This window comes from Dipteris shenzhenensis, chromosome 4 (genome assembly GCF_047967505.1).
Source record: "Dipteris shenzhenensis isolate YYH24624 ecotype China chromosome 4, Dip_SZ_1.0, whole genome shotgun sequence".
NCBI classification, from domain to species: Eukaryota; Viridiplantae; Streptophyta; class Polypodiopsida; order Gleicheniales; family Dipteridaceae; genus Dipteris; species Dipteris shenzhenensis.
In genome coordinates, this window is record NC_141599.1 from 53,741,885 (window position 1) to 53,765,639 (window position 23,755).

At 45.4% G+C, this 23,755-nt stretch overlaps 1 protein-coding gene across 1 annotated transcript in view; it reads right to left on the reverse strand.

Moving 5' to 3' along the window:
- The window catches only part of LOC147903046 (proteasome subunit beta type-3), a 105,717-nt gene extending 85,990 nt beyond the window's left edge, over positions 1 to 19,727 (reverse strand). Inside the window, exons 1-3 of the mRNA XM_087373320.1 lie at positions 19,568 to 19,727; positions 19,287 to 19,468; positions 19,096 to 19,203 (exon numbers count right to left, since the gene is read on the reverse strand). Coding sequence (XP_087229446.1) covers positions 19,096 to 19,203; positions 19,287 to 19,468; positions 19,568 to 19,573 — 296 coding nt within the window. The 5' untranslated portion in view covers positions 19,574 to 19,727. The remainder of the gene's footprint in view (positions 1 to 19,095; positions 19,204 to 19,286; positions 19,469 to 19,567) is intronic.
- Between the last annotated feature and the right edge of the window lie 4,028 nt (positions 19,728 to 23,755).

The following is a 23,755-nucleotide window of genomic DNA, read 5'->3' on the forward strand; positions in this document are numbered from 1 at the left end:
ATAATGCTAGAATAAGTTGGTGGGAGAACCAAAATGATAAAGCAATGGCTATCATTGGCCTAGCTTTAGCTGACAACCTTATCCACCATGTGGATTTTGATAAGACAGCAAACGACGTTTGGGAAAAGTTCGAGAATTTGTTTGGAAATAAGATCAATAATTCCAAAGTTTCTCAAACAAAAACTCTTCAAGCTCAAGATGAAGGAAACTGAAACCCTCAATGAACACTTGAGCGATCTTGGGTCAATTCTCCAACAATTATCTGCCATGTGAGCCATTGTTGAAGATGATGATCAAGTTGCTGTACTTCTCTCCAGTATTGAAGACATTTCCAAGTACAATGAGATCCTTGCTGTCCTAAGAGTCAGCCGCAATATGAGCTTTAAGGATATGGTAGCTCATCTCATTGATGAGGACCGTAGGCTTACAGAGAAAGCAGAAATCTTCCTTCGAATCTGGCAAAGCATTCTTTCTCAAAAATAAGCCCAAGAAGAACGGAAAACCTCTTAAATGTAATTACTGTCAGAAATTTGGCCATCCAGAGGATCGTTGCTTCAAGAAAATGGCAAAGGTACAAGCCAAAGAACATGTCAATCTGGTTGCGGAGCAGAGCGAGGATGAAGACAATGAAGCTACACCTTCTGGACCTGAGGAACAAGCCTGCACTGCTGCTATTTCTGGTCTATCCCTCCATGAGGTGATAGATGAAGAGTGGGCTTTCTAGAGTCATGTGTGTTAGGTACTCTCCCTTGGGTAGTCCCCCTAAAATGATGTAATAACTTGTCATTTTGTGTGCCTTGTCCTATAAAAGGCTCCACTTATTTCCATGTACCCAGTTAGGAGACAGGGGGGTGGTTGTGTCTTTCCTTTATCAGGCCTGGCCGAGTTCCAGGATGTTGGTGTACTCCCTAGACCTATGAGTTGGTCATGCATCCATGCTCAGATTTGAGTCTCTGATCACGTTGACACCTAAGCCATGAGAGTGCTTGGTTCAACCTCTGAATTATGCTGAGCTGTTAGCCTCTGAGATTGCCTGGGATGCACATCTGGATGATGTCATAATTTCTCACCCTAGCTCCGAAGGGGGGTTTGTTGGAATCGGAGTCCTAGTGTGTGTGGTCCTAGAGTCCTAGGAGAGTCCTATAGGTGTGTCCTATAGGTGTGTGAGTGTGAAGAGTCTTGAGGCCACTTGTGCCACCTCATGTGGTAGATGTGATTCCTCACCTAGATTATAGGATCTAGATTCCCTTGTGTGTGACCTCATCTATGAGATGTCTGTGTGGGAAGATAAGGCTTGCCCAGCCTATAAAAGAGGCCATGTACTTGCTACGAATTAACCAACTATCAACATCAGCTATTGTGCCTCAGCTCTTGTCTCCAATCATGTGTCTCTCACCCTCTCCCATTTTCAACATATGCTTCATGGAGAAGCACCTGCTACTTGGCTGGAATTTAAGTAAGTGTTCTCTTCTACTTCGCTTACTCCAACTTTTGAAGTTGAAGTACTTTCACACTGGCATGACTTGTCATACAAACTTTGTAAGAATCTTGATGATTACACCCAGAGGTTTTGGGATGTTTTGTTGCCATTGAGCTCTTACAAGCATGTTTCTTTGAAAGAGAAAATAGAGAGGTACTGTTGTGGATTGCATAGTGAGCTACGTGATTATTGCATCAAAACCAAGGTGGGTTCTATGACTCAATTAATTGAGAATGCAAGGACAGCATATGCATGGATGCAGGAGAAGAATTTGGGCTTTATGGACAACAAGAAAGAAGACAGCAAACAGGCTGCCAAACACCAGGATAAGAACATCAAATCTGAAAATAAAAATTATGGCAAACGACCGTTTCAAAAAGGGAGGAAAAGCCCAATTCAAAGCTGGTCAAAGGCATGGACAGCCTAATATACAGCCCCGTACCAAGTTATCAGACAAAGAGAAAAAGTCACTCATGGAGCAAAACAAATGTTTTATATGCAAAGGAGAGGGACACCGCTCTTATGATTGCCCATCCAAGAAAAAAGACACGTCAGATGATGATAAGAATGATGATAAACAAGCTGATCGAAAGGGCAAAAGGCCTAAACCTTCTGCAGGACTTCCTCTAGATGTGATTGGGAGTTTGCCACATGCACATGATGAAGAGGAAACGAAAACGACTAAGATGTGCAGAGCATGGGGAAAAATAAAAAATCAGAATTGTTTGTTTTTCTTTGATTCTGAGGCAAAGGCGAATTTCATAACTCCTGATATGGCAGGAAGACTTGGCATCAAGCCTGAGGAAATAGGGCAAATTGATATAATTCCAAGAAGCTCACCACCTAATATACCTCCCTATCGTGTCAGTAAGACACAACAGGAAGAGATAATGTCACAAGTGAAGGAACTCTTGGAAAAGGGATTAAAACAGCCAAGTAATTCTCCTTACTGTTCCCCTGTGTTGCTTGTGCAAAAGAAGGATGGCAGTTGGAGAATGTGTATTGATTATAGGGCTTTGAATAAAGTCACAATTAAGAACCGTTTTTCAATTCCATGCATTCATAAAATATTGGATCAGTTGGAAGGTTCCTCAATGTTCAGTCGTATTGACCTTAAAAGTGGATACCATCAGATAAGGATACGGCCTAAAGATGTCTACAAGACTACCTTCCGCACTTCATTTGGCTTATATGAGTTCCTTGTGATGCCTTTTGGTTTGACTAATGCACCTGCCACTTTCAATAGAATGATGGACAGAATTTTTAGAGCACACAGAAAGTTTGAGGACACTTTCTTCGATGACATCATTGTGTTCTCTAAAAATGAGCAGGAGCACAGGAAACACCTCACTATTGTGTTTCAAGAGTTGAAAAGACACAAGCTGTTAATAAACACCAAGAAAAGTGAGTTCTTTATGCATAAGATTCATTTTCTCGGTCATATAGTATCAAAGGATGGAGTCAAGATGGATCCTGCAACAGTTGAGGCCATAAGAAGTTGACCAATTCTGAAAAATCTGCATGAAGTCAAAAGCTTCCTTGGTCGGAGGTTTATAAAGTACTTTGCAGAAATTGCTTCTCCCTTGCATGCTTTATAGAAGAAAGCCATACCGTTTCGGTGGGGACCAAAGGAAAATGCAGCTTTTGAAGAGCTGAAGCAAAAACTGTGTTCTGAACCCGTTATTATCTTGCCAGACCTTGCAAAACCCTTTGCTGTAACTTGTGATGCATGTGGGAACAGCATAGGAGGCACTTTGATGCAAGATGGCAGAGTGGTTGCATATGAGAGTAGAGTTCTCAAAGATGCTGAATTGTACTTGCAGACGTACGAGAAGGAAATGTTAGCAGTGATACATGCTTTGACCACATGGAAACATTACCTTCTTAGAGCTGATTTTTATGTGCATATAGATCATCAGTCACTTAGATATTTTCTCACGTAGAGAAAATTATCTGAAAAGCACATGAGATGGGCTAACTTCCTCTCAATGTTTCATTTTCAAATTGTACATGTGCAGGGTAACAAAAATGTCGTAGCTAATGCACTTTCTAGGACGACTCTCTGTCACTGATCAGATGCGACAAAAAGTCATAATGGAAAGTCATGCTCCTCCATATGCAGGCGTAGGGAAATTACAGCAACAATTACAGCAGTGGAGCAATACTTTTGTTGGCCATCTTTGAGGAAAGATGTGAAAGAATATGTAAGAAGCATGGTTTGTCAGAAAGCAAAGTTTGACAGGCAGAAGGCACCTAGGTTGTTACACCCTTTGCTAATTCCGGATAGACCATGGCAAAGCATAGCTATGGATTTTGTGTTTGATCTTCCACGTACTCCTACTGGACATGATGGATTGTGGACAATAATTTGCAGGTTTAGCAAACAAGCCCACTTTGTGCCAGTAAGAAAGAAAATTACAACAGATCAAATGGCCAAATTGTTTCTGCAGCATGTCTTCAAGTATCATGGGATGCCTGAATCCATAATCAATGATAGAGATCCGAGGATGATCAGCCTCTTTTGAAAAGGGCTGTTTGAAAATATGGGCACTATGCTGAATTTTTTGTCATCTTTTCACCCTCAATTTAAGGTACAATCAGAGCAGGAAAACTCTACCATCTTGGATATGTTTAAATGCTATGTCTCATACCACAAAAGCAAATGGGAGCATTATTTGCCTTTGCTAGAATATGCTTACAATAATACAGTGCACACATCCAAAGGCAAAGCACCTTTTGAAATAGTGGAAGGTGCTAGGAAGATACCTCCCATTGTGCATACAAAAGAGAAAATCTTCGAAGCTGATCGTTTTGTGGAAAGCCTTGAAGAGGCTTACAAGAAGATCAGATATGCCTTGCAAAGAAGTCAGGACAAGAAAAAAAGAGCAGCAGATAAGCACCGCAGGGAATTAGTATTCACAGAAGGTGATTGGGTTTTGCTGCGTTTTCAGAACAGAAGGCTGAAAAATAAGAAAGGCAAGGAAAGGTTGTACACAAAGCTGGACATGCGTTACTACGGTCCTTTCCAGGTTTCTCGAAAGATAAACGAGGTAGCTTACAGGCGGAAGTTGCCTCCGCATTGGAAGATACATAATGCCTTTCGTGTGAGCTTGTTAAAGCAATATCATGGAGATGTTCCCGAGGATTTACCTGATGAGATACAACCTGAAGTGGAAGAACAGGATGAACTTCTGGTCCCATAGCAGATTCTGGCACATATAGATAGAAAGCTCAAGGGTAAAGTTATCCGTCGCTACTTAGTACAATTTCAAAATTACCCATCACTCGATGCGAAATGGATGGAGGAAGGTGAACTGGCAGATTCACATGGGATATTGCAGCTTTACCTTGATGCTTTCCAGTTAGCGCCGACTGCGGTCCAGGCTCCTACAGGTAGTTCAGCAAAGCGAGCGTCTAAAGCATTACCTGGTGTTCAAGAGGGAGGTAGCACCTCCACTCCCTCAGTACAGACAGGACTCACCATGATTTCATGGATGACACTGTATGTTTCATCCGCGATACTCAGCTAGCGGTATTTCTGCTGTGAGACTTCATGATATTGATGCATCTTGACTATTGATCACCAAGGATCACATAGATTTTGAGCAGTATATATGGATGGATGCATGCCTCTCATAGCCATATTTTCACTATCTCTGTATACTATAGCTACGGCTTTCTTGGATACGCTTTCATGGTATATTTCATGCTCGCTCCTATGTTTTTGGGGCTATAAGAGAAACATACACAAAATTATATAAGCAATACAGTACATTCAGACAAATTTTCATGTTTTTGTTTCTAAGTACTTTAATGTACTACAAGACTGTCACAACTTTGGTTTTAAAAGTCCAAGCGTGGGCTTAATAATGTGTGATTAAACGCGGCATGGTGCCTAGCACATAAGCGTAATTAATCCCTAGGCCCAAAGGCATTCCAAGGAATTAAAAGAGTGGTTGTTGGAAAATGATGACGTGGCATTTTTAATGGACCCCCTAGAGGGCCATGTACCTTCAATGGCCCCCCTAGAGTTCCAGGTGGCTCTAGTGCCTTCTACATGCTCCTTTGCCATTCCTCGACCTTCCTGGGCCTTCTAAACTTCACATGTGGTTTTCTCTCATCTTCTCCCTTTGTTGAGATTTTAGACTGGTTTTTCAGCCTCCTTCAGCTGAATTCCGTTTTTCTTCATAACTCCTCATCCGTTTCGATTCCTCGACTTTCCCTTTGCCGACTTGGTTCGAGTTTTCAAGGCTTGGTGACTTGTGATTTTGCTGCTGCAATTTCTTTTTGCCATAAGCTATTAGTTGGTCTCATGTGCCGCCTCTTTCTTGGTTCACAGGTGCCCAGGCAGTGCTACATGAGTCATTCTTTGGTTGGGTACTTTCCTGATTTTATTTTGGAGCTTTGAAAAGCTTTGTGAATGCCATCTGGAAACCACTCAAAGAGAGTGCAGCTGGGGTGTAGTGTGATTGCATCTGGAATTGCACTCGGAAAAGAGAATGGCTTTGGATTGAGCCTATGGGTTAAGTGCACTTATGTGATGGTGTTCTATACTTGAAAGCCTTGTGAAGGCTCAATGAATTGGGGGCCGGGGCTGCATGCTCAGTTGCAGGGAAGGCCTCCCAGATGCAACTTGTAATTATTTCACTGTGAAATATAAAGAAATACCGTAAGGGGCGCCACAGTGTTTGGGGCCAATCGGGTGCACTTGTCTATGTTCGTTGAGCAGGGGCACTCTAGCCTCCATCCCTTTTTCAGTGGTTTTGTTTGTGAACAAATGGGTAAATGCCAAATGGTGATCATGCAATGGTTAATGGTTGTGATATATGCTTTGTGAGCTGTAAATAAGTGCTGAAGTGATTAAAGGTTTAGTTCCACTGCCCTCTGAGTGATTACAGGCCGGTTTCATTGGTTCCATTGCCGGGACACGGCATGAGTGCAGTCCCATGATGTTCCAACCACCGCGCTATTTTAGGGCAATCACAATTAAACTCAATCATCGACAACTACCAGGCTAGTTGTTTCGTATCTCCTCACATTGACGAGGAGCAGGCCAAGGGCATAGATAGAGAGTATTGCATCTATTCGGCAGGAGATCGTGTCAAAGTGACACTTCGCTTTCAAATGCCCCGAGTACTATGAGATCCGTTGCCATTTTCTCTATAGGAATGGTTTGTTAGAAATCGACCCAACAAAGGGTACGCACAGCAGAAGACTGACAAAATAGCCCAAGAGCTCACACAGTGTGGTATGGGGTGTGGAATCAAAAACTTCTTAATTTAATGTGCATCAGATAGATGTGCAGACTCATCAATAGACAATGAATCTCTTAGAAATGACCCAACAGAGAGTACGCACAGCGGAAGATTGATAGAATAGCCCAGGAGCTCACATTGTGTGTGTGTGGGGTGTGGAATCACAAACTTCTTGAACTTATGTACATAGAATAGATGTGTAGACTCATCAATAGACAATGAGCCAGCCAAATAGAGAAACCACCAAAATAATATATTTCCGTCCAAAGCTATGGACACAATACAAAAAAGAGATAGATCCAGAGTCCCACCAATGGTGTGGTCCTCTGATCTTACCACAAGGTACACCTCCTATCTATTGGCTATCTCTAGACTCGAACCCGCGTGCTCCACCTTGAGCGTCTGTAGACTTTCTGTCCAGAATGATTCTCTCCACATTGCTGCCTATAGATCAGCCTAGGTGGGCAACCCTTCAGGCTCCATCTGCAGTTCTCTAGGTCTCTTGGTCCTCCAAAGTATGGCTCCAAGATGGGTAGAAGACTGCTCCTGCTGCTTGTGTGAAGGCTGCTCCATAGAATGAGTAATGAGGACCTGCAGGCCCTCCTTTTATAGGCCCTTCAAGGGGCTGCAAAAACCAACCAGGCAGACCTAATCTGGCCGACCAAACTGGCCAACCTGGTCTGCCATAAATGCCCCTTTGGGGCTCTCTTTTCCAGGGCCTTTGGCCCACACTTCAAGGCAGGGGTACAGCCCCTATGCAGTCCTTCCTGGCTGTCCTGTGTGGGCTATAAATATGCCCCCCCAGGGTCAGTCCCTTGCAGCCCTCATTGCTGCTGCTCCTGCCCACCTGGGTACCCACTCTCCAGCCCTAAACCAGGGTCTCCAAACAGGCCCAAAACCTGCTCCACATCTGCGCTTATCCATCCTGCACATCCCACCATAATTGCGCCTCTGCCAGGCCCTTCTCCAGCACCGTACAGAGCCGTACACCCTGCAGATATCAGCACTATGTGATCGCCTCTTCTTCTGGGTCCCTTGTGCTCGCCACTGCTTCGCCTTATGCTGCTGCAGATCCATCCTAGCTCCGGGTACCTTCCATCTCTTTAATTCTTGCCCACATGGCAGCCATCTTGCTGCCCATGTTGCCATCCCTCAGGACCCAGATTCACCCCCCCCAATGCTCTCCTCATATGGGGGGCTTACAGATGGGGAGGTGACCTTTCCAACAGAACCAGCCAAATATAGAAGACACCAAAATAATATATTTCCGTCCAAAGCTATGGACACAATACAAAAGAGATAGATCCAGAGTCCCACCAATGGTGTGGTCCTCTGATCTTACCACAAGGTACTTCTCCTATCTGCCAGCTATCTCTAGACTCGAGCCCGCGTGCTCCACCTCGAGCATATGTAGACTCTCTGTCCGGATCTCAGCACCCTGCTACCCTGGTAGGCAGCCTAGGGTTTCAGCCTTGTGAGCTAAGTCTGTAGCAGCACCTCCAGCACTCCTTTACCTCCTGGTTGTAGGCCAAAGGATGAGGGTAAGCTGCTCCTATATGCTCCTCTGATGGCTGACCTGCTGGATATGAAGAATGAGGCTGGATGCCTCCTTTTATAGGGCCTTTAAGTGGGAGCCCAGCCCCCTTGCTTTGTGTGCCAGCCCCCTCCCACTCCCCTCTATGCATGGGGCTGTGGGCTGGCCTATGTGGCCGACCAGTTTCCGGGCCCCATATAAGGGCAGGGTGCTGCCCACTGCAGCCCCTCCCTTCCCTGCAACACTTGTGCTCCTGCCAGGCCCTCTTGCAGGCCCTTGAACCTGCTCATAGCCCTTTCTGGCCCGGGATTCCCTTTGTACCTGCTGCTCCAGATCTGCCCTCTTGCAGGCCCGCTTCATCCCTTGGATGCCCCGCCATCTGCACTGTAATTGGCCCCATTGAGTCTGGCCTTGGACATGTCAGAGAGGATAAGGAGATCGCCGACATGAGGGCAGTATGGACCAGTGAGATGAGACGATGACGAGGGGATACACAGCCAGAGACACTAGAGCCACCCATGAGGCAGCAACAGACTAGGGCGTGCGTGATGGAGGTTCAGCCTCTTACTGTTCTACTGGGAGATCGCCCAACCAAAGGTGTCACTATTGACATGGCCCATAAGATAAACAGAGCCCAAAGACCACGCCCCCCACCGCAGCCTGAGACGACCAGACAGACAGAGATAAGAGACATTTTTGCAGCTCACAGGAGAACCACCACGGCACCTGGATATGTCTTCTGCGTCGTTATCTGAGATTGATTGAGTACATCTATTGGTCACTAATTCTACATTTGAAGTTTACATGTTTTTTGTATTTTAGTATAGTACCAGCAAAGGGTCTTAGTGTGCCCTTTGCCTCAGCCCTTTACAGCTTGTACGAGTATGTGTCACTTTTGATTCTGCACTTTGTCTCATAGGCCCGCAAGGCCTCTCGAATACGTTAATATACCTAGATGAATCCAGGAACATTCCCAAACTCATCCTCTAAAAACACAACATAGTGCAGTTTCAATCTCATGATAGTCACTCACAAGGTTGAAAACCATCAACTCCATCATGCATAGCAGGAACTAGCTACTATGACATCCCCACTGACGTCATCAGCGCCCAACAGTGGGTGTAGACCATAGTATAAAAATATGCTCTCACACATACAAATCCACACACCCACACATACTTGAGCATCCATTTATACAAAGTCTTCATACTGAGTTTCTGTCAGCACTCCGGAGGTGAAGGGCAGACTCAGCCATGATGAAGGCTAGCACTAAAGGAGAAGGCTAATCAAAAGGTAGTCCAAAATCTCTTCATTCAAGCTACAACTGCTTGTGAAGTCTAAACATTTTCATTTTAGTCTCTCCCCAACGAGCATCTAAATCTAAATCTAGCTGATAGGGCAACGCACCATTTAAGATAGAAAGAATTATCACAATACCAGCAGGCCGCAACTTGGACGAAAACTTCACAAGGTGAAATTTGCATGTCCACTAATACGGCAGAAGCATATACCTAGATGAATCCAGGAACATTCCCAAACTCATCCTCTAAAAACACAACATAGTGCAGTTTCAATCTCATGATAGTCACTCACAAGGTTGAAAACCATCAACTCCATCATGCATAGCAGGGACTAGCTCTCTCTCTCTCTCTCTCTCTCTCTCTCTCTCTCTCTCTCTCTCTCTCTGCCGCCGCAGCCTCGTACGCCGACCGAGCTCCCTCTTGGCTTGACCCATGCGCCAATTTCTCAACGATCATCACAGTGATGCCACACCATAGCTTCCATCCTCTCCATGGGCTCAGAGAGTCATTTATGTATTCGTGTTTCTATGATTACAATTATGTCGTATTCAGGCTCCATGCATTCAGCTCATTGTATCAAGTTCTTATCAGGATGCGGTCTTCCTAAAACTTTTAATCAACTCTCTCTCTCTCTCTCTCTCTCTCTCTCTCTCTCTCTCTCATGATAACATCCTCAGAGACATCTAGAGGCCCTAGAGGTGTTTTGCAAGGAGAGACTTGACAATCAACCATGGAAAGACCAATATTACTATTTTCAACACCTCATGGGGCAGCCAATGGAGATCATGCACACCTACACTTACCTAGAGGCAGTTTTCACAAGACCGGTGTTGACAATAATTCATGCACCCAGGGCACACTGGAGAAGGTGGACACTTCTCTGTACATGCCCAATTTACAACAAGATTCGTGGTCAATCTCACTACCTTTCTGAGGAGCACAGGTTCGGACCACTCTCTTGGCTGATCCATTTCATGATTAGGCCTACATCAGCCTTTACTTGATCGAGATGCGGCGACATAAAGAGACTCTATCGAAACCAATCGAGGTGACGGAGGGAGACAAAGCTAGACTGGATGCAATGGCATGTCACAGATTTCTATACGTTCAAGTCACCACTAGGTCACAATCGGAAGGAGGAGGAGCTAGCTACGATGAGGACAAAGAGTAGTAGTGGAGACAGATCCATAGACCACACACAAAGCAGAGAGACCAGAGCACGCACGAGCCTACCTCAGCTTCACTCAAAGGGGACCATCAGAGGCAAGATATCACTCTTGATACAGCCCACTACATACATAGGTCGCGGAGGCCACGCCCTCCATCACCATGAGAGACAGATATGAGATGTCCTTATATCCCATCGGAGGACTGTCGACGCACCAGAATCATATTGACTTGTACTCTCATGATTTTGAGTTTTGTATATTGGATTTCCAGTATAGCACTGAGCGAAGACCCTAGACAACCGTTGTGTTAGTCTATGGCGGCTTGTATGAGATACTATTATTTAGTGTACCTTGTCTCATAATATTATTTAGTATACCTTCCCTCATAGACCCGTGAGGCCTCTAAAAGACCTCTCTCTCTCTCTCTCTCTCTCTCTCTCTCTCTTCTCGATGGTAGGGTGATCATCCGAGAAAGAAAGAAAGGAAGAAAAACTTTATTAAAGTCTTCGGAAGACCGATGGGTCTATGAGACTATGAAAATCCTGATACAACGAGCTATGGTAGTGAAGCTACTAAACGAGCATCGTAGAGCTGAAAGTCATGCCTGAGTATCATGGAACCGTATGATCAGGAATTGCTCTCGGTTGGGATCTCTCCCCACCCGCCATGCCCTCTCTCTCTCTCTCTCTCTCTCTCTCTCTCTCTCTCTCTCTCTCTCTCTCTCTTCTCGATGGTAGGGTGATCATCCGAGAAAGAAAGAAAGGAAGAAAAACTTTATTAAAGTCTTCGGAAGACCGAAGGGTCTATGAGACTATGAAAATCCTGATACAACGAGCTATGGTAGTGAAGCTACCAAACGAGCATCGTAGAGCTGAAAGTCATGCCTGAGTATCATGGAACCGTATGATCACGAATTGCTCTCGGTTGGGATCTCTTCCCACCCGCCATGCCCTCTCTATCATGTGCTCAGCGACACCTAGGGTAGCGGCCACGAACGTAGTCGCATCTGCCATCGGTGTAGCCTCAATGCGTGGGATCGCGCGTACTCTGATGTTGCTGCTGCTGCTCCATGAGGGTAGCCGAAACGGTTACCCCTGCGGGTTACTGTTTGGCCACGTCAACCCATCTGGATGTCTCCTCAATAGCAGATTGCATGCTCGCAATCTGTGCCTCAACCACCAGGACTGTGTGTATGGCTATGACCTCCTGCCGGAGCTGCATGATATCCTATCTAAGTCCCTGAATGATACCATCTTGCTCCTGTATGATGCGGCTCTGCTCCTGGTTGAAGCGGACCTGATCCCGTGCGAAGCGAGTCAGCTCCATCTTACGCTCACGGAAACTATGTATCTCCATGAGCAAGGTCTCCCAAGCCTCTGGTGTATCAGCCCACCCATGTCCAAGCTGAAACTGTGATGACTCTGGCATGAAAGTGTGGGACTGAGTCCGAAAACTGGACGATGACTGGGTGAACTAGGTGAGGAACGGAGCTGACAATGGAATGAATGAGGCAGTCCCAACGAGGTGTGTGAGCATGGGCTGACTGAGAGGGAGAGGGAGAGGGAGAGGGGAGAGTGAAGCGTAATGCGCAGTGTATGACACCTCCGAAGTAGGTGTCATAAGTGGTGCAAGGGCTGTAACAGGAGAGGAAGGGAAGGAAACAACCGGAGCCATGGGCATGAGTATGTCATTGATCGTGGATGTAGAGGGAGCTGAGACTGAAGCGAAGGCTAAAGTCGAAGTAGAGATAGAGAAAGAGGGAGCTAAGGCTGGAACTGAAACTGAAACTGAAACTATAGCGGGGGCTGAGGTCGAGGTAGAGATAGAGGCTGAAGAAGCTGAGGCTGAGACGGGTCTTGCCTTTGCTTTGCTGTCTACGTGTGTTCACATCCTCCAGTTTCGGTTGTGTCGTTTGCTTTTTTTTTTTGTTGTTGTCATTGTCATCATCGTCTTTCTTGGCTTTGTCTCCCATTTCTTTGAGACTGATTTTTTCTTTCTTTTTTGGTGCAGGTCTTAGTGTCCGATCGGGAGCGGGAGCACCAGCTCCCCCCCATGACGGGAGGCACGCCCAGTGCGAGGGGGTGTAGTCGGAGGTGGCGAGGCGGGGTGGAAGCCTGAGGTGGAGAAGCAGCCAGGAGGTGGAGAAGCTAAGGTGGCGAAAAGGGGGGGAGGGGGGGGAGGCTGAGGCAATGAAAGGCGGAGAGCCTAGCCTAGCCTAGGAGCCTAGGTGGAGGGAGGCTGCCAACAGGAGGGCCAGTGCGCAGCAGCCCAACGCAGCAGCAGCAAGGGGGGGGGAGGCGCAGCAGAAGCAAAAGTGGCAGCGGGAGCGGGAGAGAGAGGAGATCAGGACCAGGGGGAGAAGGAAGAAAAAGAAGAGAAAGAAGAGGGTGAACTATGACGGTGTCGGGCCAATGGAGCACCAAGTGGACTGAGAATGGCAGTGTGGAATTGCAATGGCACGCTCTGGTCTGATCCGAACGGTTTCTCCGAGACATACACTGACAGAGACATGGTCTTCTATACTGAGACACATGAGAGCCCCAAGAGAGGGCTGCCCATTGTGACAGGATATGCGTGGGAGTCATCTCATAGGAAGGAGACGAGGAGAGGCACTCGTGTGCGGGGCTCAGGGGGAGTGGCTATCCTCTTTAGATCACACATGAGACCTCTCATATCAGTGGCACAGAGAGAAGAGCATGCACGACACATGTGGATACCAGTCCAGCTACCAGACGCACGACCGATACTCATAGCGGTGTGTTATTTCCCCCCAGATACTTCATCCTATGCACGTGAGGTCACCACAGAGGGGCACAGCCTGTATGAGTCGATTCAAGATAATATCACTGAGTTCTCCAGTCAGGGGGACATCCTCCTCCTTGGTGACTTCAATGCACACACAGGGGACAGGCAGGTGGGCCTACTGAACTTTGCATCAGATTCCCTCATAGTACCAGAACTAGACGCAGCTGAGCTCGGGATAGTGAGACACTCCGTAGATGCACCACAGGTGGAGACAGCACTCCACACTCGACCACATCTTCACCCTAAGGACTATCATTGAGGAAGCGAGGTCAAGACACCAGAAAGTCTACACTTGTTTTATAGACTTTCGGAAGGGCTTCAACACTGTCCCGCAATCCCCCATGATCAGGAGACTACAAGATATGCAGATTCCAGAGGGTTCTGATCTGGGGAGTGGTGAGCCTATATGAGTCCGTCAAAGGGAGAGTACGATCGGGATAAAGCAGGGATGCCCTCTCTCACCAACTCTCTTCGGCCTCTGCATTGATGAGATCACGTCTTTCATAGACAGCCTAGGAGGCAAGGGAGCACCACTAGCTGACTTGATGATACAGATTCTACTATATGCGGATGACATAGTCCTCCTATCGTCTTTGGCAGAGGGACTACAAAGACATCTAGATGCCCTAGAGGTGTTCTGTAGAGAGAGAGACCTGATGGTTAACCTTGGGAAGACCAAGGTCATGATCTTCAACACCTATCACACAGTGCTTCACCGACAGCTTTACATACCAGAGTCGGCCAGGGGAGATTGTGCAGTCCTACACATACTTGGGTGCAGTTTTCACAACGCCAATTTTCACGATGACCCACACAGCCAGAGCACGACTCACACCAGAGCACGGTGCTTTGGCCCAACTAGAGTGACAATGCTTCCAAGCGCACTTCCATGATCCACCGATGAAGTGTTGGCGTTTCGACACTATGGTGAGGCCAACTGCCATGTATGCGGCACCTTTTTGGGTGTGTGATCTTTTAGCAACATAATGGAGGAGATTTGAGCGGCTACAGGTAATTAGGGGCTCTAGGATGATTTGGCGTAAGCCCTCGGTCCCCCATCAGATAGTACAGGCAGAGTTTGCCATGACCCCTCTCCAAGTTGATGCCATTTTTCAGACAGTGACATTCCTCCACAGAGTTTGGGACCTACCTCGCGAGAGACTTCCAAGACTAGCACTAGAGTCTTCCATACGACTAGCAAAGGGTGGGGTCGATACAGCATGGTATGCACGCATCACTGCATGGTTTGCAATCACGGCATTTAGATGGACGACTTCCCCCGTTTCATTATAGCATGGATGCACCGCCCGAGTTGAACCCACGCGATGAGATTAGCCACATCATATGGTTAGATCTCCTTCAACTTCACACATCTCGCACTTGGGGGGGGGGGGGGGGGGGGGACTAGGACTTTCCCACCAAGACCTAGCTCTACTATGACCATTTCTTAAGAGTATCGGGGGATGGGCTCATCATCAGACCTCAGTATCTCGAGGACAAAGGAGTCTCACACGCGCTGAGGATTGCCATCAGGCAAATGCAGGTCTCGTCCCATCAGCTGAGGATTGAGACAGGGAGAGCTGCAAGCATACCAAGAGAGCAGCGGACTTGTAGGTTCTGCATGATGGGGGCGGAGGAGCATTTTCTATGTGTTTGCCCAGCCTACTATGAGATCCGAGGGCACTACCACTGCCTTTTTCAGGAGGGGCACGGCTTTGGCCCACTCTCACGACTGATCCACTTGCAAGACTAGGTCTGTATTGGACTCTACCTGATGGAGATGCGACGGCACAAAGTCGCTACCACGACATATCAAAGAGCAGCACCGCACCACAGGGCACTGAGGTAGACCGAGCGCAGAGACAAGTCACAGATTTCTATGCATTTGACTCAGCTCCAGGGCACTCTGGGGTAGAGGAGGAGGAGATAGCTGACATGAGAGATGTATGGATCGGTGGAGAGAGCCGACATAGCACTGCTGGACGAGGGACACAGAGACTATACACGACCGAACAGGCGACCAGAGCACACACGATCGAGGTTCGACCTACTTTAGCTCTCCTTAGGGGAGATCGACCGAGGCGAGGCGTCACCCTTACATAGCACATCGGATCCAGAGATCGAGGAGACCACACCCTCCACCACCACGGGAGACAGCCCTACAGATGCAGATCCATGAGCTCTTTGCATCTCATCAGAAAGCCGCCATGGAGCCTAGATACGTGGAGCCAGTTCATGCACTTGGGACTCTAGCTCTGAGCACTTGATATTTTCATGCCACCCTCATGCTATTTTGCTACTTTTTTGCTATTTTGTACTAGTATTGCATTTGAGTACTCAACAAGGGCCTTAGTGAGCCCTTTGCCCTGGCCCACAGTGTTCTCTCTAAGTTACTTGATTCCGTACTTTGTCTCATAGGCCCACGAGGCCTCCTACAGACGTTAATATATCTTTCTTTCTTTCTTTTCTCTCTCTCTCTTTTCATTCGAGTCAGCCCCGAGACATAAGGAAGTAGGAGGAGATAACCGACATGCACAATGCAGAGGCTCGCCAGGGCACACAAGCTAGAGGTCCCGCCCTCCTAGCTCTACTCAAGAAGTCACTCTTGATATGGCCCACCAGATACAGAGATCATGCACACCACGCCCCCTCCCTAGCGAAAGACGACTTGACACACTCAAATATGAACATGTTCCCGGTGCTCCGAAGACCACCATGGCCCCTGGATATGTTTTCCCAGCACTAGTTTTGAGTACTTGATTTTTTCATATTATTAGAATAGCATTCAACAAGGGCCATAGCGCACCCTTGCCTCAGCCCACAATTGCTTGTATGAGGTACCTTTTTTTGAGACAAAGTCTTTTTTTCTTGTACTTTGTCTCATAGGTCCATAAGGCCAAAAGAAGACGTTAAAACATCCTCTCTATCTCTCTCTCTCTCTCTCTCTCTGTGTGTGTGCCATGTAGGCAGCACCTTTTTGAAAGAGTGATCTATCGACGACAAAGTGAAGGACATTTGAGCGGCTACACATGATTATGGGGTCTAGGGGTAAGCCCTCAGTCCCCCATCAGATAGTATAGGCAGAGTTCGCCTGATTAAGTAGATATCTATATTCACAACAGTTATAATACCATGGGTATTGAAGATATTATTTGCTGGAAAAAGACTCAGGTATTGTGCAGAACAAGGAAATCCATACTTTAAATTAAAGCCAGATATCTTTTATAAAGGGCAAGAGAGATTTGCCACGAAAGATAAGTGTGTTACTTCCTAATTATTTCAGGATCAGTATTTTATATATATATATATATATATATATTACCAGCTGGTTTGACAGGTTCAAGGCCAGATCTCAGTTTAAGGGGTTTGCAGATTTTCTTTTTCAGTTATCACACTTGCAGTTATTACAGTTATATACCTAGATGAATCCAGGAACATTCCCAAACTCATCCTCTAAAAACACAACATAGTGCAGTTTCAATCTCACGAGAGTCACTCATAAGATTGAAAACCATAAACTCCATCACGCATAGCAGGGACTAGGTTCTATGACATCCCCACTGACGTCATCAGCGCCCAACAGTGGGTGTAAACCATAGTATAAAAGTATGCTCTCACACATACAAATCCACACACCCACACATACTTGAGCATCCATTTATACAAAGTCTTCGTACTGAGTTTCTGTCGGCACTCCAGAGGTGAAGGGCAAACTCAGCCATGACGAAGGCTAGCATTAAAGGAGAAGGCTGATCAAAAAGTAGTCCAAATCTCTTCATTCAAGCAGTTATTACAGTTATTTTTATTAGAAGAGGCAATAAATATATTTCCATTGAAGCATGGCTTGAGGGGTTTATCTGAGATTGAAGGCCTAGAAAGTTAATCCAAACAATCATAACTATGGTTTTATTCCATTATGACTCAGTTATATGTTCCCAGCAATCTTATGTCAAAGGATTTTGAATTATGATACCGAGTCATGAATTTTCTTCTTAACAAGCATAATATGCTCAAGTACCAGCTCTTTATCAAATTTTTTATAGAGTCATCATTGACCAAGTATTTTCCCCAGCATTCAATGATACTATGGCTCCCATTTATTGGGACTCATTTATAAAAAAAAGGATTCAGAATCTACATATGGTCCCTAATGTGAAAGATAACTTCCAGCCAAAGAAGCCGAGGGGCATCTCCTTCAAAGGCAATATTGATTCTTGAAGCAGAAAATGCCCATTGTATGGTATACAGCCCATGTCCTTTTTCAGCCAGCCTTTCCTAAACCTATTATTCACAAGCTTGTCCTCATAAGCCTCTAACAAGGTGTCCATGAGGTGGAGCATAAACTCTTAAACCCCCGAAATAACTATGATCCTCCCCTCGTGGTCCCCCATGAGGAACAAATCATCAAGATAAAGAATGAGTATTTGGCCCCACAGAGAGAGAGAGAGAAAGAAAGAAATATATATTAACGTCTTTGGGAGGCCTTGCGGGCCCACGAGACAAAGTGCAATCAAAAGTAACTCACACAAGCAACAGTAGGCCAAGGCAAAGGGCTTGCTGAGTCCCTTGCTGGCTTGCTGAGTCCCTTGCTGAGTGCTATATGCTACTAATTTCAAAAAGTCACTCCAGACTAGTGTTCCGAATACATATCCAGTTGCCATGGTGGCTCTCAAACAAAATGCGAAGAATGTCTTGCCTTTGTGTTTGTCGAGGTTGGTGTCTAAAGGACTCTTGAACCAATCTGTCTGACGTACCCATCAATGTTTGTCATGTTTCAGCCCATAGAGCACATTCTCCAAGTCTATACACCTTGTTCCCTCAAACCTCAAACCCTACAGCCAGATGCGCATCCTTCTCCATGACTACAATCATGAGAGCTAACTTCACCACCAATAGAAATATTATCTAGTGCCGTAAGTGCAAGAACAGTCCCAAAGGTTATCATCCTTGTAGTCGAAGCAATGTTTCCTAGTAGTTGAATACTAATGCCTGAGAGTACCAATGTAACCTTATACTTGTCCGTCGGACTTTTACTTCAATTTCAAGACCCCCTTCATACTTATGGCCTTCTACCTTGCAAGCAAAAGTTCCCATGCATACATTCAAACTTGCTGGCTGAATTCTCAATCTTCCCCTCCAAACCATTGCCAAAAGTCATTGCCGGTGCTCCAACCGAGCTCGTCGATTGCTATCTAGGCTTCTTGTTCGATCTCGCATATACATACACACCCCTCCATCAAATCCACATGCCTCCATGGAGCGGGAGGACCAAATATGTTAAACCCAGTCGTCATTTGAACAAGATTTGAAACTTCATTCTTATCAGAAATATTCTCATCGTTTTAAAATTAACGGGTAGGGTTCACTATCTTATAGGTGATGTTACATGTAGCGTTATCTGCATAGCTGCACGCAGGTGAAAAGAAGTTTACACCAATCGCTTTTACGGAAGACGAGCGGCTGATCAAATCTTCATGACGATAACCTCTCTGTGCAGCAAAGCAATCCGCTGAACTGTAAATTAACAACTTTAAAAGGAGCTACGGTCTACCTTTTCTCGTAAAGGATAGAGGAAACAAGATTAGCAAAAGTTTCTGGACGCATGTCTCTCTCCTCGCGCAACTGGTAAAGCTTGTGACGAAACTGCAACCTTTGGTACCTGCTCACAGCATACATTCTGCTCAGAAACTTCAAGACGTCCCGTGAGTGAATGAGGGAAATTGGGTATATAAGATCACTCACAGTGTCTGCACGTCAGTGGCTAATCCAGAAAGCCCAATGTACAGCGTATCGTGGATTTTAAAAACCCGCTGAAAGTCAGTGGCAATGGTTTGAAGTTGCACGCCCAATCGTCGATCGCTAGCAATGGCGAAGCAGTTCTTGCCGACCATGGCCACGACGGCACTGCCATTATACTCGAAGATCTGCGCCAAGGAGATGAAAAATCGATTGGAGACTTGAAAAAGGAAGAGGAAGAGGAAGAGGAAAACCACAGAGAGAGAGAGAGAGAGAGAGAGACTTACAGACATGGCGTTCGACCTTCAAAAATCTGTGTGAGAGTCGCTGGCTAGCTGAGAGACTGCTAAGAGTGCAGTGCAAGGAAAGGGCTTCTAGTTCTACTTAGGTTGACTTAACCAAGTTGTTGTCGCTTAGTTAAGCGCTCACCACTAACTCTTACTCCTATTCCTAATTTTGTGTTCAAAATTCGAGACACTTAATTAATTACTTCTTGTTAGTTTTAAAAAGTTGATCTCTCCACCCTCAGCCTCCTAGACCTCCTCATCGCCCTCTCGCTCAGCTTAGAGTAGCTCCCCGCGTCGCTCCTGACACTGGAAACTCAGTGGGCAGGCTGCTGAGATAGCAGCAGGGTTTGCGATTTGTTTTGCATCCCCACATGTCTGTCTCACTCCTGTGTGTGCCTCGAATACCGGTGGCACCGTCTGCAACCGGAATAGCCAGTTCTTCTTGCGCTCCACTTTGCCCATTTTTGTTGCCCTCCTTTCAACTTTAGCAATGATGTTCCAGCATTGCAATGCTGGGCTAGATTTCTCGATTTCTCAGATGCTGGCTTGGCATTTGATCGCCAGGGAAAGGGGGAGAGGTTGGCCTTAAGGGGTCGTGGGGCTGCGGAACTGCCATGCCAGTAGGACTGCTCCAGCCCTACTGGCAGGCGCGAGGAAGTGCTCTTAGCCCCCCCTTTCCTCTGTTTTCCGCTCCCCCTTCCCCTACTCCTCTCCTTTCTCCTTCTCCCTCCCCCTCCCTCCCACTTCTTCAGCGCGGCGCGACAAACTTTCTCGAATTCTCTTTCGATAAACCTTCTAGAATTCTTAATTTTAGCTTTTGTTAATTCGCCCCCTCCGCAAAAGCATGCGTTGTATGTACTTAGGTTAATTTTTCCTTGTGGCCCTATCACCCCTCAACTAATTCTAATTCACCAATAAACCTCATCACAGGTGCCTATTGAATCATATGCTCTACCATTGAAAAGTATACTTTATTTCAATCTATAAAAATACAAGGACCGATTGATCTCTCTTTTTGGCAGGAAAAAGTCAAAATTGTATTGTCAGAGGTTTTTTTACAAAGAAAATTACAACATGAGAAATAAAATTTTCTACCCTTGGGAAAGGCAATCACTCTACATCCATATGTTGCTTAAGACTTCATTCTTCAACCCAAAAAACTAGATCGTCTTCTTTATTTCGTTCACATAGTCTTTCATCGGCATCCTGCTCCTTGGAATTCTCTGAAAAAACACTCTCTTTCTAAAATTCCAAATGTGCAATAATATAAGTACCCCCACCGGCTGCCAAATCTACAAAGAGCTCCTCTATCTCCTAGCAGGGCCATCTTTCATTTGGTCTTCCTTTTGGTATTTATGCCTATGTGCCTTGAGGATCGTATTGATCTTTCTGATCCAAGAAGTTGCCCTAGTCATAAGATTAATTTATTATAACATTTTGATCATCCTCAAGCAAATTACTCATGAAACTTTACGAAGTTCTTAACTCTTGTTGAAATTCTCCAAGTACTTGATTGAGTATTATCTATTATTAGCATGGCCATGGTAAAGGAAACTTTTGACTTTTTGTAAGGTACCGACGTGGTTATTTTTTACTGGTTTCTTTTTGTGGGAAACGAATGTATGTGCCTTTCGTGTAAGTTTTAGCCTTGGTTTTCTACACTTTGCCTTTCGTGGAAGAGGCCACTCCCTCTAGCAAGAAGGTGGTAGAGGTCAAGGGTGAGACCTTGTTTTTCAAAGAGAGGTGGGCTTTACGTAATCCATAAGACACCACAAAATCTTCATGCTCTTTAGTACCTACCTTCACAAGCCCTCATACTCGTGCCACTCCCTTCCAACGCATATTTACAAGCATAGTAGTGACACAGCATATATGAAGAATAATGGATTTGTTCATATTTGACTTTTGCTCTAATGTTTCCTTGATTTCTCCCTTATAAGACAAAGGAAATTTTGAAGAACCCATTGATCTATAAATTCACCTCCAAGTAGTAGATTTTCTCTCCATAAAAAGGTCCCCCCAATTGCAAAGAATTCAAAAATGTAGTAATTAGTGGGAAAGGGAGGAGGAAAGGGTACAGTAAAGGCAACAGGAGTTCTAAAGAGGAGGGTGAATAATGAGGAAGTCCCTCTATTTATGGAAGGGGCCCCTCCCCTCTTATTTATGAGGATAAACCTTTTACGATGATTTTATAATAGAGGCCTCTTTATTTGTCTTATTTTCTTTTATTGGGAATTATGGGGAGTCGTACTTTACTTATGAGTGGATCATATTCTTCTTGATGTTTGAACCTTCTCAAGTTCTAGGGCTTGTTTGTTATTGTTGTTAACACATGAATTTTTTATTATTAACACCGAATTGTGTGACTGCGTGTTGGTGCTTTGGTTCATCTCGAGGCCCTTCACTTTGTTTAAATGTGCGAGGCAATTGATATTTTTAGATGACTAGTGGGGTGTGGCCCTTCCTTGAGTGGTGCGAACCATTGTGCAACGAATATGTCACATGAGAGCAACGGAGAACACAAAACATAGAATGTGAATGATAATTAGAAAGAAGAGAAAAGGTATGCACATGATTCGGAATCAATCTTATTCTATTACTCAACCAAAATTGACAATTGAATACAAAGGGATCAATCTTCTTCTATTACTTAGCAAAAATTGGCAGTCAAATACAAATGGATCAAGGCCGCACTCTACGCACATGGGTTGCCTTGGTAGCAAGAAAAACCTTAGGTCTTATAATCTAGGACCTTAATACATAACCTGCCTTCTAATATAACAACTGTTGCACATCCCTACTAGAAGGATATAGGTGCCATTACATCATATCTTACCTTTTGACACCTTTCATTGTCACACAAATTCTACGTTCATCATCATCTATCATTACCAAGGTCCTTTGCCACATTGCCTTGTCATGTAGCACCATTGGATTGTCTTATAACTCTATCTACAGGCGATGAGGCATTTGGTACACTATATTGCTAGGTGGGTACGAGTTGCTCCCAACTTTGGCTAAGCATTTGCCCCTTCACTCCTCAATGGGGAGCTCAATTTGTTTGCTTCGTCCTTCGATCGAATCATTTCCTTGTGGCCTTAGTTGAATCCCTAAAACATCAATTCCAAGGTCAACATTAGCCCTAACTCTACTGTAATCCCTATCCTTGTGGCTTGGATTTCTCTTTGCTACTCATGAAATCGGTGTTGGTGCTATCATGCCATAAGGGAAACGAAGGATTGCAGCATTTGCAAAAAATTCATAAATCCTTATGGCCTCATGCACTGAGAGATGATTCATTCAGTAGTAAATGCCCTTCCCTATGTGGAGGCCCACAATCAAATCATGTGTGCCCTTTGGGTCTTTGAGTGATGAAAGGATGGCTAATGTTTCTAGCATGGTTCACTGCTGTTGCTGACCTCTCAAATCTTTGTCACCTTAGCAATCATGTTCACTTCCATGCTTGCTTCATGTGGAGTGGAATGGACAAGGATATGGGTGAGACGACTTAGGTAACCCCTTCTAGACTGATTTGTCATGAGCATTATTTGTTGTCGAGTCCTTGGTGGGGTAATCAATGGTGGTCAAACGTTAGGCTCCAATTCAATGAGCTCCTTCGAGGATGCCTAGGACTTGTCTTCTTCGCACAGCTCTATGATTTGTTTTTGCCTGACCTCCAATATCACTCGTTGCTTTGTTGCCAAGGCTACTTGTATAGAGGGCCCTATCCACTCCTTTGCTTCTTGGGCTACTTGTGTGTTAGCCTCTTTTACTACTTGCTTCCTCACTAAGGTCGCATGGTGTTTGGCTCCACTGGTAGCTTGTTTCTCTACAAATTTGGTTGATCTACTTTCTTTAGCCCTTCAATTCTCTTTTTCTTTACCAACTTGGTCTCTTGTGTCTTTAGCCTTCTACTTGTCTAAACCTCCCCTCTTCCTTTGGTTTTACACTTGGTGCTTTCTCTTTTGGGGTCGCGATTGAAGCTCCCAGGGTGAGGCACCAATCACTGCTATGTGGGGGTTAAAGGTCACTGTGCCTTAACCCCGGTTATGTACAATACTCAAACACACATATAAATGAATGAAAAAGAAGATTAGGGTGGTTCTGCACCCACCAAAACTTGTGTGGCTCTCTGTCTCTCTCTCTCCTTCTTCCGTTCTTGCTTCCGTTGAGAGCACTCTTAACTGG